General features: G+C 30.7%; 1 protein-coding gene across 1 annotated transcript in view; it reads right to left on the bottom strand.

Moving 5' to 3' along the window:
* LOC106478578 (pre-mRNA cleavage complex 2 protein Pcf11-like) overlaps positions 1-18,588 on the bottom strand; it is an 80,477-nt gene that overhangs the window by 47,114 nt on the left and 14,775 nt on the right. The window contains exons 2-3 of the mRNA XM_013939133.2: positions 11,573-11,698; positions 4,591-4,770 (exon numbers count right to left, since the gene is read on the bottom strand). Coding sequence (XP_013794587.1) covers positions 4,591-4,770; positions 11,573-11,698 — 306 coding nt within the window. The remainder of the gene's footprint in view (positions 1-4,590; positions 4,771-11,572; positions 11,699-18,588) is intronic.

Here is an 18,588-nt window from a genome sequence, read left to right on the forward strand (position 1 = left end):
GGTATCCAGAAGTTGCCCTGGCCGAGCCAATCTCCTGACATGAACCTCATCGAAAACCTCTGGGCCATACTCGACCAACAAGTCAAGAAACAACCAGAAAAACCAACTTCGAAGAGCGATCTACTCCAAGTTTTGAAGCAAGAGTGGGCGAAAATCCCACACTCTAAAATTAACAAGATGATTCTCACGATGCCCCAAAGAATCAACGAACTCCATAAAGCGAAAGGAAGATCTACTAGATATTAATTAAATTATAAATATGTCAATTCATGTGAATATAACTGAAAAATTTCACTTTATCTGAAAAGATGGTGTCTATTTACTTGTGTCCACGCTTTGTATTTTGTGATACTATCCTTGAAATTTCTAGTACTTTTAATTCCCATTCATCTTAGTCTTTCCCTATGTGTCTCCCAGATTAAAGGTTTAAATTACAATTTTCCAAATGTTAACTTATAAATGTACTGTAAATTACTCATATACAAGTGACATGGGAGCAAAAGTGTTAATGAAGCTTCCTCAATTAGTAAAAACTGAGAACAAAAGAATAACATGTACATCGACTTTCAACTGATTTAAACAGAATCAGATGAAGATACTGATCAAATGTGGATAAAATTTTTAAATACATTTTTAAATATTCAAGATAGGAATGTTTCTTATAGCCAAAAAAAGGGTGACTGCAAGTAAAAAACCAGGTTGGCTCACAGAGGATATAAAAGATAAAATTCAAAAAAAGCTTTGTAAACATAAGATGTTTAAATTCACTACAATGAAAGAGAGTTGTCACAAGGGAAATTAGGAAATAAAAACTATAAAAAAAAGGTTGGCTGAAAAAGTAAAAATAAATAGTACGGATTTCTTCAAATACATTAATCAGAAGCAAAATGTTAGGATGGGAGAAAAGCCTTTAAAGGATGACACCTGAAAGCGAATATCTGATGATTATAGGATGGTTGGTTTATTCAATTCTACTTTTTCTTCAATTTTTACAAATGAAGATTTAAGCAACATGAACAGTTATGATATGGAAACAAGGTTGAACAAGATAGTCACATTAATTCTGAGCTTGGTAAGAAAAAATGGGAAAGTTTAAGGAATGATAAAGCATCTGGGCCAGATAATATTTCCCCAAAAGTTTTGAAGGAGGTTAAGTATTGGATATGTGATCACTTGCTATCATCTTTTTCTAAGTCCTCGAATAGTGGGCAGGTTCTAGAAGATTTGAAGTTGGCTTATGTTACTCCTCTTTTCAGTGAAGGTGATAAAAATTGTTCCAGTAATTATAGGCCTATTCATCTTGTATTAATGATGGGAAAATTTTTTGAAAGTCTGATAAAAGATGATTTACAAAGTCATTTAACGAAGTTTAACACTTTGTTGGATAGTCAGCGTGGTTACACTAAGAAAAAACCTTACCTTACTAATCTTTTGACATTCTTTGAAGAGGTTACTCTTATGTAGATGAGGGTACAGGTTGGATCTTCATAAAGCATTTGACAAGGTATCATATAAATGGCTTATTAATAAGTTATTTCTTTATGTGTGGATAATAGGTTGGCTCACTGGATAGAAAACTGGCAAGATGGAAAAAAGCAGGGAGTTGTTATAAACCGACTTCAGTCATGCAGATTTAATGTTACAAGCACTGGAAGCTCAAGGCTCAATATTAGGATCTTTACTCTTTTTGATATACATCAATGACTTTGATTAATGAATGGTCAATAGAGTATTTAAATTTGCTGATGATATTAAAGTTTTTGGTGTTGCTGGTTGTGAGGAGGATGCTATTGCCTTACAAAAGGATTTGGAATATTTGTTAAATTGGGTAAATAAAAGGCAGATGGCTTTTAATTATATCAAATGCAAGGATTGAGGTAAAACATGACAAGTATACGTTTCACAAATACATCATTTATTCATGATCATGGTTTTGCCAGTAAAGGCATTATCAGGTAATTCTGTAATTACGGAGTTTCACTAAGTACCAATGGTTTCAAATATCAGTTATAAAAAACAGCTAATACAGCAAGATTAACCATCTTATACAAAACTGAAAACAGTACCTAGCAACTCAATAACAATTCTGTAATTGTGGAGTTTCAACAAGTACTGACAGTTTCAAGTACCAATCATATAAATGCAAGGTATTGCATGTGGGATATCAATCTGAATAAGTATCATTTTGGTGGGAACAACCTTAACAGTGTTACGGAAAAAATATCTTGGTGTTCTAGTAGATCAATCTCTTAAGCTATCCAAGCAATGTGCTGTTGCTGGTGGCAGGGCTAAAAGGATTTTTAGGCTGAACCTGCAGAAATAATTAATACAAACCTAAGGAAGTTATAATGTCATTGTATAGGTCATTGGTTAGGCCACAACTGGAGTATTGTGTTCAGTATTGAACTCCTTACATTAGAAAGGACACTGATATGTTGGAAAGGGTTCAGAGGACGGCTGCTAGGATGATACCTGAGATGGTAAGATTATCATATAAGGATAACTTAAGATCTCTGAACTTGTTTTATCTTGCAAAAGGAAGAGAGTTAAGGGGATCTGACTGAGATGTTTAAGGTTGTTAAGAGAATCGACAGTGTTGATGCATCATCTTTTTTCAAATTTAATGGTGAAAACAGTAAGAATAGGGGACAGTCATTTTTAACTAAGAAAGCTTTATTTTTCTAACAGAGTGGTTGGCCCCTGAAATGGAATACCTTCAGATATGGTAGATTCAATTACTGTATGGGAGTTTAAGGGGAAGGCTTGATAAAAATTTGAATGATAAGGGTTGGCTTTAAGTTTGCTTTTTAATTTAGTGGTCTAAGTGTACTAAAAAGCCTCTTGTTGTCCTTTAATGTGATGTTTAAAAAAGGATCTTTGCAGAGAGGAGAATAAGTCAATGTGGCAGAACTCAGTTGCTAGTAGCACAACTAACAGTTTTAAACATATTTATCAAATGTGAGCATTTACCATTAAATAAAGGATCATTAGCAGACCTAAATTACTGTTGTCCAAACCAAATAACTCAAGAACAGAAAGCTACCTTAAAAAGGGAAGGAAGTTTACTGTTTTATGAATAATGTTTGCTTTACATTTGCTGAATGTCCTATATAACACAAGGCTTCTGTTTGAGCAACTTAAAAGCCAATGTACATTATATTCTCTTTTTCTTTTACCAACAAAGGAAGCTTTGCTGAAACATCTTGATATAGGATTTCCTTTCAGTTGCCCAAGAGAAGTGCTAAAGTTCTTCAGAAGTTTTTATAAATATGTACAACTAAATGTTTCTTCCTGAAGGCTTTTAATACTGAGACAAAGTGAGAGTTTAGTGAAATTTTAGCAGAAGAATAATATGGGCGTATGTACAACATACACAACCATTATCATGGTTACTAGCTCTTGCAAGATGACAACTTAATACATGTGATTGTTTAACGAGATATGTAAAAGAAGAAATTCAAGGAAACTAGCATATAGTGCAAGCAGCAAGCCCAATAAGACAAGCTGTTTACCTCTCATCACATACCATCATAGCACATAACTTGCTACTGGCTCTCAACATATGTAATTTTGGAAGAGTATTATATCTTTTCAACCTTATTACTGTGTGATAAGACTTAAGAATGGTAATATTATAAACACATCTGCTCTCAAGGATATTCATTAATGTCAAGTCCCATACTTTTCAAATTAGTTAATTATTTTCATGAGATTTATTAAAGAGATTGTAATTTCAATTAATTGATTATTTTATGAGACATATACTTAATGTTCACAGGTAAATCACCCAGCTCTAACCAACACACCAAGTGACTATCTCGTACTGACTTGGACCACTGTTTATTCAAAACAGGTCCAACCACCTAATAATCATTTTTCAAACTTACTCTTAAAATGAATTTTAAAGTGTTATAAATTGTTAAAAATGGATTGCATTAATTTTGTATAATGCTTAAATAACTTGTTCTTATGTGAATAACAGCCACATGATCTCTACCAGTGTTAAGGTTCAGCTTAAACATAGCACATTATTGAAATTTAATTTGGTATCCAAGTTTCTGTATTAGTAAAATAATAAATGAAATTAGCATTGATTATTTTATGCTCTCCAATGGGCATTTAATGTCATCTTTTTCATGTGATATACAAGTAATACATTTCTTTCTTTAATTCATTTTATAAAGAAATATTAATTTTAAAGATTTGTTACACTTGATTTTGGACACTTGTGGTAATGAAGTAAATAATATTAATCCACTGCATTATTTTTGTCAAATTTTAACAAAGAAGCCTTGTACATAATTAATTACATTAGGACTATACATAAAATAAAGGTTAAATGTTATTTTTTAACACAGCTACTTGAAATGGAGGTGGGTCAATTTGAAAGATGGTTGAAAGCCAGAGTTGGAACTATTACTTTTGTATGTACACCTTCTTAACAGAAAAATGTAAAATGGCCAGCAGAGAAAAGAGTTTATCATGTAAACAACGTGCTATTTTTATCTTAATCAAAGAAACTACATCAAAAAACTCTGTCAAGTTTTGTTTAAAAATTATTTACATTTCAGTTCTGAATTTTGAACTTACCTGTTTATTTTCTAAAAATTTGGGATTCACATGTATGCTAGGTTCTGGCTGAGCAGTGATGGGCCATGCTGGATCTAGCTGTTTTATTCTTACATCAATAGCATACAACTTTTTGTTAGGAAGTATATCACTCCATGTCTGTCGAAGTTTGAAAAGTTGAACCCTGGTTTTTTCATCACCCTAATCAGATATTATGTAAGTAATTTGCAATTTTAAGAACAAACTAGAAACAAATCATTTGCTGAGTATTAAATACAATTCTAAATTATACTTCTAAGCTTTGAATATTATGATTTAAAAATATCTTTGTCTCAAAACCTTGAAATGGTTCCTACTTTCACAAGTTATTTCATGCAAGTTCCCAAGTTATTTTATTCAATTACATAGAATGACATTGACATCTGCAGACTAATTATTTGGTGTATGTCCTGACAAGGACAAGAAAAAGTTGTGAATATTAACATCAACAAAAAGAAAAAAAAAACAATTTGGTAGGTAAGCAAGAGAGTAGAAAATTGGAAAACATTTCAGGACATTTTTTTATTGTACATTTATACAACAAGAGTGAAGTGTAAATGCAGCAAAAATATCAATAGTGTGTCAATCATAAAATTTAATTTGTTAGTTACACTATGACTAGTGTTATTACATGAATAAAAACATTTTAGTCACACTTTGCCTGTAATTGTCCCAATTTGTCAAACAAAAACCTGACTAATTAAACTGCTTACATCTTCATAAATTAAGCTTTAGCTTTGAGTTAGGATAAATTTTTGCTTAAGAGGTTTAAGTTTTTATGGCTGCCATAAACCACTATGATCAACAGAATTTCATATTTGTTACACAAATTATGGGTATATTCTATGCCAAAAAGATTTATATATCTTAATAAGATACAGGTGTGTTTACAATACTTTAAACAAACTGATTTGATTAATTAGCTTCTTATGTTCAATAACAAATGTCTGCAAAATTAAATGACATCAGTGGTAGTACATTGTTTACTGCTTGCTTAGTAGATATAAAATATTTTTCTATTTTACAAATATCTGCTACAACGAGTCAAATGGTCTCAGCAAGTCTAAAAACCAAATTTTAACCAATGAATATGATAGGTATTATACACAAAATAAATGCAGTAAATATGTTAAGTGCACATACAAATATTAAAATTTGTTAGTTTTACTATGAAATTAGTAACAACAAAAAGATACTGATTATACTTGGCCCTTAACTAACAGAACTGTGACAAACTGCTTTCATCATCAAAAGGTAAGCTTCATCCTTGACTTTGAATGAAACAGCTACCAACCATCACACCTCTTTTAGAAAATTGAAAAGATTTCTTAGGTACTTTCTCGTATGTTAACTATCATATGACTACATCTTTTCATTTATAGTTGTTATGCAATAACTTGACATACTGTATTACCAGTCTATTTTTTACATGCATTAAATGGGATGTTTTACAAAATGGAAATGGGTAGTCCTAAAGATAATTTGACTGCAAGTAGTAGTAGTAGCCAACTTGGCTGGCCAGGAGCAATTCTGACTAACCAGAAGCAACTACCAGCAGGAATTTAAAGGTTAAATTTATAAAAACTGCTATTGGGTTCTTGTCCAAATAGAAGTTTTCAGAGTTGTGCAATAGTAAAAGCATTTTTTTATTGTTTATCTTGGTCCTGTTGTCTTAAGCACAAATCACACTTCTTCAACTTAATATAAATCACATCGTCACAGTTTTTATTAGCAATTTCCAATTTATAATTAGCGTCTAAACCACTACTACATTTCCCAGTCCCAACCAGCCTGAAGAGCCCTAGTATTGAGAGAAAGGCATTGTCGACTCTGGAAACAGCAAATTTGATGTATTTAAAATATTATACATACGCTCTCTTTACTTTAACTAAGAAGTTCTTATTAACACCTGCCACACGAGCCAGTCCGCCATCTTGATGTGGATAAAAAAGAATTAGTTATTCCAGAAAGTTTTGGGATGTTTTGAACAGACAAAAATAAGACATTTGGCACTATTTTCAATGTCTAGGTCAATGGCCCAGAACCATGACCATGAGAGCCAACATGGAGAAGTTAGCTTGTATATGTAAAGTAAAACAATGTAGCAATGAAACATGCTTAAAATGTTCTAGATGTGGTTGTGAATGTAATGGTTTAAGTATAGCAATTAAGTTAAGCTGTGGGTCCAGGTCGGATGAGGGAAGAACTTGAACAAAGATATTCCAATTGATTTGAAATACCAGCAGAATCAGAGATTTATCAATTGATTACTGCATTGAATTGAAACATAAAAACACAGGCACAATAGGAACAATGTAGCAATAAAACATGCTTGAAATGTTCTAGATGTGGTTATGAATGTAATGGTTTAAGTATAGCAATTAAGTGAAGCTGTGGGTCCAGGTCGGATTAGGGAAGAACTTGAACAAAGATATTCCAATCAATTTGAAATACCAGCAGAATCAGAGATTCATCAATTGATTGCTGCACTGAAGTGAAACATAAACGCAGGCACAATAGTATTGTTATCTTCAAAAGGTATAATCCTTACAGATTTCATGAATATATAGTTTTCCTCATTTCAGAAGTTGTGCCAAGTTTCATTCATTCAGATCTATTGAAATAACTCTAAATCATCAGTTTCCAGAATGACCCTGACATTCTCCACGTATGAAATTTGATAAGGCTTATCAAATTATGACAAGCAGTAAATGAGTACAAAGTTCGTAACTAAAATGATAATTGTTTTCTATATTTCTTTACTTACTGTTCTATGTTTTTAGAAAAATAACTGAAATTTAAGAACTTATTTGTAAATAGTATAATAAAAGTAATTTTAAATTTAAGATTAAAAATACTTTTATGCATCAGAAAATTGTCATATTTCACATGAAATATAACCTCCTAATAATCTCCAGATAATTATCAAATGTTTTTTTTTAAAGAAACTATATTTTATCAGTTATTTTCAATGTTGTATTTCTGTATGGGTTTGGTTCATTTGACCAACCTTGTAATCATCGTAAAGGAAATGGATATAAATTATGCTTCAATTATTCTAGAATGAATAAAAATTATAACAAGAAACCACAAATGTTCAGTCTAAATAGCTTAAATCTTGTAACATTATACATATATAGACTATTGTTACTTTATTTACTTTTCTGCTGTGTCTGACTAACATTACAGAAGTTGCAAGAGTGTAAAACTGGCCTTTACAAAGTGGCCAATCTTGGCTTTGTTCTAGTGGACCAGTATTTTGTAAAATATAGTCACATTTTGGTTATAATAGATTACATACATGTGTGTGTGTGTGTGTGTATATATATATATATATATAGCTGCAACACCATCTTAATGGGAAAACGTATGCAAATATGGAAGGTGTTAAAGAAGATGGACATGTTTTTTGCTTCAAAGTCAAGTAATTTCTTTAATCAGGGAATTATCAACCTGATAAGAATGGAGACTATTTCATTTACTAAATGTTTTGTTTTGACATACAAGTTATTGTAGATTTTCGTCTGAAAAAAGCGACATTAATTTCTGGACGACGTAATAATTTGTTGTATTTCTATAACAAAAAAGTGTAATTTATCTATTTCCTATTTTTATGGTGCTTATGAGGTTGTTCAGATTGACCAAACTCATATTAGATAATAGATAAAACAAAGTTTTTTCTTAAAAGAAAAATTTGATACTTATCTGAAAGTTATAAAAATTTTGCATGTGAAATTTGCAAATTTTCTGATACATAAGAGTATTTTTAATTTAAAAATCAAAATTACTTTGCATGTTGGATAGTCAACATTTGAAAAGAAAAATGCATGAGAAAATCATTACTTAAAAAAATCTTAAACTACATTTTTTTTAAATTGGATTTTTTTGTGTGTATGAAAGCTTTGTGATGTTTATTAATAATATACCAAACTTCATGAAAATATGTTTACTGTATTAAAAGTTATAGCATGAAATCTATAACAAGCACAAAATGGTCACAAGTATGGTCCCTTGAACCTGTAGTGAGAGAGTTAATATTACTATAATAAAACCATATTCTTAATTATAAAAATAATTTTTAGTAATAACCAAAAACCCCACAATTATGGAAGCAAACATTTCTTTATTCATACATTTTGGAATTTACAAAATTTGTCAGTGAACTATAACGGAAATAAATTAGAAGCATGATATAAAATACAGAAATATTACATAAATATATGTTAGAATCTGTAATATAGAACAATAAGATGTACCAAAATTCCTTACATTTATAATTTGGTGGGACAAAAATTGCAAGTTAAAATAAAGTTGGAACTTGGATTACTATTCAAGATTGGGAATTCAACAAACGGTGAAATGAAAACCAGTGTAGCGGGGACCAACTACCTAAATTGTATTAATCTGATTGATAATCTTAATATTTAAGCTATCATCACCCACCCCCCCTTTAACACTCCCAATATATTAAATTGAATAAACCAATTTTAACAAAAATAACACCAATGAACCTGACAAAGTTATCTTTAATTTTAGTGATGTTGAACTACGAGAAACAATTAAAATGTTGCAGCTACATTTTCAAGTTTTATTTACTTCCCTGGAAATTAAAATTTTTGGACTCTATATATTTCCTTTGAATATACTTATAAAACTTTAACATTTCTGTCCACCTTCAATAAGAACCACAACCAACACTTGGATAACTTTGTAAAAACTAGGTTTAAAAGTGTTGCTCAACAGTCTTTATTCTATAACTCTCATACAACTTCTCCCACCATCACTCATAGAGTTTATTGCCTACCATGCAGTTATTGAAAACATTTTTCATTATCTGACCTGTCAGAGGCAAATTAATTATTTTTAATTGTGACTACACTAATAAAATGTTGTTACCTCTTAGAAATCAAGATGATCATCTTCAATTTTTCACAAAACAACCAACTGTTAATTTAACGTTTCTCGGCAAATAGAATATTTCCTACATTTTACACTGATATATCCCCCCCACCATAAAAGCCTGGTGTAAATTTATTGTATTTTCTATATTAATTCAGCATAATAACTCCTTTATAACCCAAAAATCTTTATTGGTCCTATTCCTGTTCTCTAGAAGATAAAACTATCTTAAAACATGACAGACTACAATTTACAAGAACAAAAGCAGCAACTGTAAACCAAAGATCTCAATAAAAGCCTTTTTTTTTCATTAATGAGGGTGTGGATTATATATTACGTGTTTCAAAGATAATGTTAAAATAAAGTTTTACCTAATATAATACAATGTGTGTGTATATCCCTAACCTCCAGAAATTAGTAGCAAATAAAAAAAAACAGGAACCCCATGGAATAAAACTAACATACTTCTATGTTCCAATAAGTTTTTACTGAAAGGTTTGGAATCTGTGCACCAAAGATTTCAGACATTCTACAATGCTAGCATTCTCAAGAATTAAAAACCTTTTGCCCACCCCTGTGTCTTCATGGGTTATTTTTAAATACACTTGTTGTGACTTTAAAGCCACCTACTTTTGCAAAACTAAATTGAATTATCCAGCAGTGCTGGCCACAAACTCTTAAATCCTTCGGAATTTCCAATGCACATCCAAAGCAAAAACAATAATTACCCTACCTACATAAACAAGTTCAAAATCCTTACCTCAGAACTGTCCATAAATGAGCTTTTAATGAAAGAACATTTATCAATTAAAGCACACTCCTAATCCTCAACAGTAAACTAAATTCCTTCCAGCTATCTATTTTAGTTTACAATTTTCTATTCCACCAAGTCATAATTTAAAGCAATTATACATCTAATCACTCTTAATTACAGATCTTAATATATATTGATGCAAATTACTATTTGTGCATTTCATATCACACTTTTGTTTTCAAAATTATTAATTCCATATCATTAAATTGAAGTTAATATAGCTGTGGTGTTTTTGTTTATAATTAATACTGAACAGCATAATTAGCAATTAAGGTAAATCAGTTGATTAATATACAAATTACTATGCTGCTTAGCCCATTGTTTTCCTGTGGCATTCACCACATTTGTTTGATTACCAAGTGTTGATTGCTTTCAATACAGGTCTATACCTGTATACTCATAAAGTTCAAATAGGTACACAACTGTTACAGTTAGGGTAATGGCAACAACCACTTATAAAATCACTAACTGTTGTTATTCATACCTTGCATGAAACAAATCATGTAAGCACTACATACTTATGAAATATGATTGTATAAGAAAACACAATTTTCTTTATTTTTGCATGTAAGAATTTTTTGGGCTGTTAAACTTGGTGTACACAGTTACAGCCAGGCTACCTAAAAAAAATTTTGATTACCTATGAGACCACATATCATATAACTTATATTAGGCATACAAAAGTATTTTTTGATGTTCAGAGAGTGTGTGAATATCTATTTTTTTTTTGTTTTACACAAATAAATCATAAGGATCAGTACCATTCCTCATCCAATGAAAACACACTAGAATCAACTCAACATACATAACTCTTTTCAGAGCATGGTAAGTTCTTTCTTAGAGTATTAATTTTCTAACAATTAGTTGATTCATGGTTTTAACATCATTAGCTGAAATAAGGCTAAATGCATGATTAATCATCATGAATAATCACCTAAAAATATTCATTAAGTATCCCTACCACTTTTCTTATATTAGATTACTGTCTTAAGTGTTATCTAAGTTTAAAACACGGATTATCTTTCCATAAATAATATTGAAAATCCCTTTACAAACAAAAATTAAGTTATTTTTGATAGTATTTTATTTACATATGAACATTCAAAAAGGAATTTTAGGATTTTCTTCTTTTTTTTCAGAGAAATTTTATACATACTAAGTCAGTTATTTAAAATTAATTTATTACAAAGGTTTTAAAAGTAAAATAAAACTTCAGATCCCCTTCCTTTTCAAAAATATTTTCTTTCTAACCTTTTCAAAAACTCCACAAAAGTCTGATACAATGTTTTGTGTAAAAAGAGGCAAATAATCACCACCAACATTCTTCATAATAGAATCTATCAGGTACAGCACTGGCAACTTTGTCTCTGGCAGAACCTAAGTATATGGTAAAACAAAACTAAGTCAGTGAAACTGGAACATATCTTTGAACATTCATCAGTCTTACCCTAGAACAATAGGATGTCATCAATACTTCTAACATACTCTTCCAGAACAAGTTAAACACTGGTTAAATGCCCCACCTGATAAACCTCTTTCCAGTTGGGATTTTTAAGCACCTTTTGATACCAATGCAACTAAGTGAAATGTTCAGATTTAAAATTTCTTAGTATTCAGTAATGTAACGTTGTGGTTTTCATTATAAATTTACCAAAAAGCCTCCAACTTATCATCAAAAACATTCAATGTCTATTATGCTTTACAATTTGAAGTGTCTGAATTTCAGAAAATAGTTTAATTTTCGAGTTATTTTTATGAATACAAATGCTGGAGTGGACAATATAGTGCCACTGGCTAGAAAAAGTTTCAATAGAATTGTACCTTTAAAAAAAATTATTTCCAGGTAATGAAATAAATATACTTTGAAAATCGTAAGAATTAAGAATTTCTAAGTCTAAAAAATAAATACCTGTACTTTCAAAAATAGAAACAATTTTTCAAACCTAAGAATATTGCAACATATAAAAAAAATTGGATTAAAGGTCAATTAAAGGAAAGAATGATGCTTTGTTTAATGCAGTAATTATAAACAGGGCTCATCAGTATTTTTGTGAAAAATGCAGATGCATCATGATATACTGAAAAAACACGTCAAGTTCAAGCAGGTAAACAAGTGTAACCCAGTTACAGTTTGGGTAATAGCAGCAACCACTTATAAAATCACTAACTGTTGTTATTCATAATCTGCATGAACCAAACATGTAAGCATTACATACTTATGAAACTAGAACACACACACACACAAGAACATTGTGCACCAACAAACCACCAAGCTCTATGTGGTAGATTTTGGGGTAATACTTTTTTAGTTCAAACATTAGTAATTAATTTTTTGCAACTAAAGCCATACAACTAAGACTGTCAAATTCCATAGATTTTAGAAAAATGATTTATTCTGCCTGTGCAAATTTATATTACAAGGGAAATATTAAAAGTATTTTCTCTTTTATATCCCACATTTCAGATAGCATACATTTTTACTTTGTGGGAAGCAAGGTAAACCAAACACACAAGCAGTCTGAGACCAAGTTCTCCTACACAGATAAGGAATTTACTCTCCAGCAATAACATGTTGGTCCAATAAACAAGAATTTGATTGTTTCAATGGCAATTTAATTGACATGTGTATGGTGTATAATGCTGATTTCATCAGTAAACTGAATGTTAAACAGAACCAGTAAACTTACTAAAGAGTAACTACGTACAGATAACATAGTGACCTAATATTAATTTTATATTTATATTACCCTTGCCTTCAAGATTTCTTTTAATAGATTTGTCACAAAGCTATTTTTTTTGTAAACAGACTAACTAGAGGTGTAGAATGTAAGAAAAAACTTCTTGTCCAAAGAACAAAATTTTAAAAATCTACATGTCTTCTATCCATCCCAGAAAACACACAAATATGTAGAGTACAATTTTTATAATTTTGCCTTTTAACAGTGAACACAATGCCATTGGCAGTTAATTTTTTTTATAATGGCATGTACTGCTTCATGCATTTAAGCTCTTCATATATATACATTCATGTATTTTATGGTTTTTAAAATTTAGTCATTAGGATCTTGCAGTGTAGCACAAAGAATACCACATACACAAACTGATAAAAGAAATCATGGTTTACATTATTATTGTATTTATAGCAAAGCTACTATACGGCTACCTGCATGCATAATTTTGAACTACTGAACACTATACCACCCATACTAAGGGATTGACTGTCTCTCTTATAACACATCCATAGCTTAAACTGCAAAGAATATTCTGTGGTATTTCATGGATTTGAAACCAGCTGGCCAGCTCTACAATCAAGAGCTCTACCACACAGCTGAGCTTTGCTATTAACTGAAATGGTGTTTAACCCTCTCACTACGAATCTTCCTATGGTCAGGAGTCAAAGGGCATGTCATCATGTTTGGAGCCTTACATTCAAACTTTTATTGATTTACTACTTTATGAATGTATACCAACAAGTTTGTTATCACATTCTAGATTGTAATTCAAATTTTAGTATTATACATTAGTTAATTTCTTAATTTAAAAGTAAATATTAAAACAAAATCCCTAAATATCAATTTTTGGGTGTCACGTGGTATGTTGAATACAGCTTTGGTTCAAATTAGATGTTTGTAATGTCCAACTAAAAAATTTTATAAATTATAATCATAAATTACTGATATTGACAAGTTCAAAAATAAAATTAGAACCTATGTTTTTATTTGTTAAGATATCACTGCACTTAACGAATCAAACACAGTGGGCCACACCCACCTCTTTCATTTTCGGAAATACTTGCTGACGTACATGTACTTCTGTCTATGACATGTAATAACCAATCGAAAGCTCAAAATGTCCCCCACATGGTTTTCTAAGGCTTTAGTGATATTGACAGAGTAATTTGTAATATTTGGTTGTTTCAAAATGTATATATAAAACATAAAATTTTTTCTTTTACATCCATGCAAAATTTGACAAGGCTTAGTAACTTACAGCAGGCAAAAAAGTGCAAAGTTTGTAAGTAGAAAAAAAATTGTTCACTATACTTCTTTCTTTACTGTTCTACACTTTAAGAAAGATAACTGAAATTTAAGAATGTATTTGCAAATAGTAATAATATATATATACCCACATGTAATGTATTATAACATAAATGTGACTGTATCTTACAAAATACTGATTCACTAGAACAAACCGAAGACAGGTCACTTTGTAAAAGCCAGTTTTATACTCTGGGATAGGGTAACAATGTTTTGGGACAACATGGGACCTATTGGTCCATCTTGGCTGTTCCATCCTATAAAATAATTTTTTTTATTTTTTTTAAATCTTAAAGCCAGCCCTTGTCCTTCATAAACTTAACAAGATTTTCTTAAACTCATCTAAATTTATTTCCTCTACAACATCTGAAGCCAACCCATTCCAAAGACCAACCACCCTGTTAGAAAAATGAAACTATCTTAGCTGAAGATGACTCCTACTTTACCCAAATTTATACATGTGCCCCCTAGTCCTACTATTCTCTCTGTTAAATATGAAAAAGATGATGCATCAACACTGTCACTTCCGTGTACAACCTTAAACACCTCAATCAGATCCCCCCTAACTCTTTTTTTTTTTTTTAAGAGAAAACAATTTGAGAGATTTCAGCCTCTCCTAGTATGAGAAACTCTCCATCCCACGCACCAATCTAGTAACCCTTCTCTGCACCCTTTCCAACAATTCCATGTCATTCCTAATGTAAGGAGCCCACAACTGAACATAATTTTCCAAATGTGGCTTAACCAGTGACCTGTACAATGAAATTATAACCTCTTTAGACTTGTATTCAATATTTCTGTAGGTACAACCTAAAGTCTTATTTGCTCTACCACTAACAACAGCACACTGATTGGAGATGGCTTTAGAGACTGATTGTCGATTACATCAAGATCCCTTTCCTTCGTAACGCTGTTAAACTTATTCCCATCCAAATTATACTTATAATTCAAATTATGATAACCCACATGCATTACCTTGGATTTATTGTAATTAAAACCCATCTACCATTTATTTGCCCAGCTCACTAACTGATCTAAATCCTTTTATAAATCAGCAGCATCCTCAACACAGCTAGCAACACCCAAGACCTTAATATCATCTGCAAATTTAAGTAATTTATTGACTATTTCTTCACCTATGTCATTGATGTAAATCAAAAAGAGCAAAGGTTCTAAGACTGAGCCCTGAGGTACCCCATTTGTGACATTAATCCAGATTGACTGAAATCCATTTGTAACAACCCTATGCTTTCTACCATCCAGCCACTCATCTATCCAATTTGCTAACTTATCCACCACACATAGAGAAAATCTCTTTACAAGACTTTTATGTGTCACCTTGTCAATTCTTTCTGAAAATCAAGATACACCAAATCTACATCCTTACCCTCATCTACATAAGTAGTAACCTTTTCAAAGAATGTCAAAAGATTTGTAAGGCAAAATTTTCCCTTTGATTATCCAATAAAATGCTAAACTTTGCTAAATGACTTTCCAAAGCATCTTTTAACACACTTTCCAAAACTTTTCCCACAACTAATGCAAGACTAATGGGTCTATAATTACTGGAACAATTTTTATCACTACATCATTGCAAGTTCTGTAATGTTAGTTAGGCATAACTGAAATGTCAAAATAAAAATAATAAATATATACAGATATATAATGTTATGAGATTTAAACTATTTAGACTAAACATTTTTAGTTTCTTTTTATAATTTTTAGTCATTCTAAAACAAAATAAGCATAATTTATATCTATATCATAATTTTTTTATGGTGGTTACGAGGTCGGTCAAATCGACCAAACCCATAAAGAAGTAAAACAGTAAAAATAAATGATAAAATATAGTTTAAAAAAATAAAATGTTTAATAATTATGTGGAGGTTATTATGAAGTTACAAAGATTTGACAATTTTCTGATGCATAAAAGTATTTCTAATCTTATAATTAAAATTACTTTGCATGTCAAACAGTCAACATTCAATAAGAAAAATGCATGAGCAAATCATTACCTAAAAAAAATCTTAAAACTTAATAAACCATATTAAAAGTTATAGTATGAAAACTATAACAAGCAAAAAAATAGTTACGAGGACAGTCTCTGTTTTATATTCTTCCTAGTGTTGGCAGTCAAACTTTAGTGAGCTTCTACTGAAGACAAAAGCAATAAAATAATATCATTATATTAATAAATGTACTTATTATTATGTGTGTAACAGAAGGTTTGTGAATTAAAGGGGTATGTATAGTTGTGTATATAGCTTTGGGGGCTATGATTAGAAGCATTTTTTAAGTTTATGTTTATGTGATAGGCTTCCTTAGTTCAAAATTTTCAGAAACAAGACATTTACCAAGTCTTTTAGCAACAGAAAATCTTCAGAAAAAATAAATTACTTAAGCAATGAAAAAGTATAAACAGTAAACCTTATTGCAGGCATCAGACAATATAAAATATACACCCAATTTTTATTATTTTTCATCATAATGTTTTGCATCTTATTAAATAAAGATATCTACTGGTACATTTTAGTTGCTCATAACAATTTTAGCAATTTTCCTTTTAATTTAACAAGATAAAAAAAGTAAAAAAAGCATATTATTTCTGCCACTTCACTGTTACATGTAACCGAAAAAAAAAAAGAAAAATAGTAAAAAAATCCCCTCTAATTTCAAAACGACTCAATAGCCAATACATTTTCCAAATCTGCATCAAAATAGTTCATGACCCAAGAATGGATCTTGAGACACAATTGGACCTATTCCCAAAACAAATTTTTTTACACAATTCTTTATCCCCAAATGTTTTTATCGTGAGTTCTGGTAAAACATAATGAAATAAATTATCAATTTAAACATGCATACAAAGAAATTAATTGTCTAATTAATTAATGTTTTTACAGCTGCTGTGGTTAGTTCAAACTAGGTTTGAATGATTTTGTTCAAGAATAGATAAAACTGGGAAATTACAAATGAACAAATACATTGCTTAGTACCACAAAAACTAATCAAAATACTGCCATTATAATTTCTCACTTTCTTGTTCAGCTTAATTAGTTTCATGACTCACTACAATAATTAAATTAAAATTAGTGTTCCCATTACTACTGTTTCAAATTATTTCAACTGTCCAAGTCTCATGCAAGAATAATCAATTATTTCAATGTAATCAATTAATGAGCCGATGGTCAATTAATTAGGAAATTCCTCTAATCATCCAGCTCTACTTGTTAATATGAACAGCTGCAGTTTAAAAGCATGTGAAAAGAATGAGTGCCCTGGAGAAGTTCATTACAAAACTTAATTTTCTTTCACTCAAAATTAATGGGTTGCTGGCACAATTCCCCAAATCCCACATTCAAATTTAGATTTCTTGTTAGTGTTTTCAACAGAAATGAAACAAAGTAAATAAAAACAACTAGTATTAGATGGTAATAAAGTATTCTGACTTAAATTTTACATTTCAAAATTGTGCTTGAAAGTACTGTATCTGCCTATCTTCAAAAAATTTACAAATTATCAGTAAATATTACAAGGCATTTTTACCCAAAATATAATTTTTTTAAAGTTTTAAGATCTTTAAGTAATGATTTGCTCATGTATTTTTTTTTAAATGTAGACTATTCATCATGGAAACCGAAAAATATGGTAATCTGATGGTGCCATATCTGGAGAATATGGTGGGTGGGGGAGAACTTCCCAACCCATCTTCATAATCTTGTGTTGCGTCAAACATGCCACATGTGGATGTGCATTGTCGTGGAGAAGAAAAACACCTTTCCGAGCAACGAGTGAAGGGCATTTCTGATGAAGGGCTAGATTTAAATCCAGTTTCTGACTATAGATCTCTGCATTGACAGTTTGCTGTGGATTGAGGAGTTCAAAATGAATTAATCCTTTGACGTCCCACCAAATGTAAAGCATCACTTTCTGCAGCAATTTTTATCTAGGACTGAGAGAATCCACTTTTCATCACTGGTGAAAATTTTATCCAAAAATGGTTCACGTGCATTATGTGCCAGAAGAGACAAAGCAACGTTCACACATTGGAAACGATGATCATTGGAGAATTTGTGAGGCACCCAAACACTTTCTTTATGGAGTTTTCCCATATTCCTTAGGTGTTTATGTATTGTTTCATGGGAGACATGCAATTTGAGGGACATTTCTCGAGTGTGTTGCCTTGGGTTAGACTCAACAAGCGTCTTTCAGAGCATCAATATCAATTCC

The sequence above is a fragment of the Limulus polyphemus genome, unplaced genomic scaffold (assembly GCF_000517525.1).
Source record: "Limulus polyphemus unplaced genomic scaffold, Limulus_polyphemus-2.1.2 Scaffold227, whole genome shotgun sequence".
Classification (NCBI taxonomy): Eukaryota; Metazoa; Arthropoda; class Merostomata; order Xiphosura; family Limulidae; genus Limulus; species Limulus polyphemus.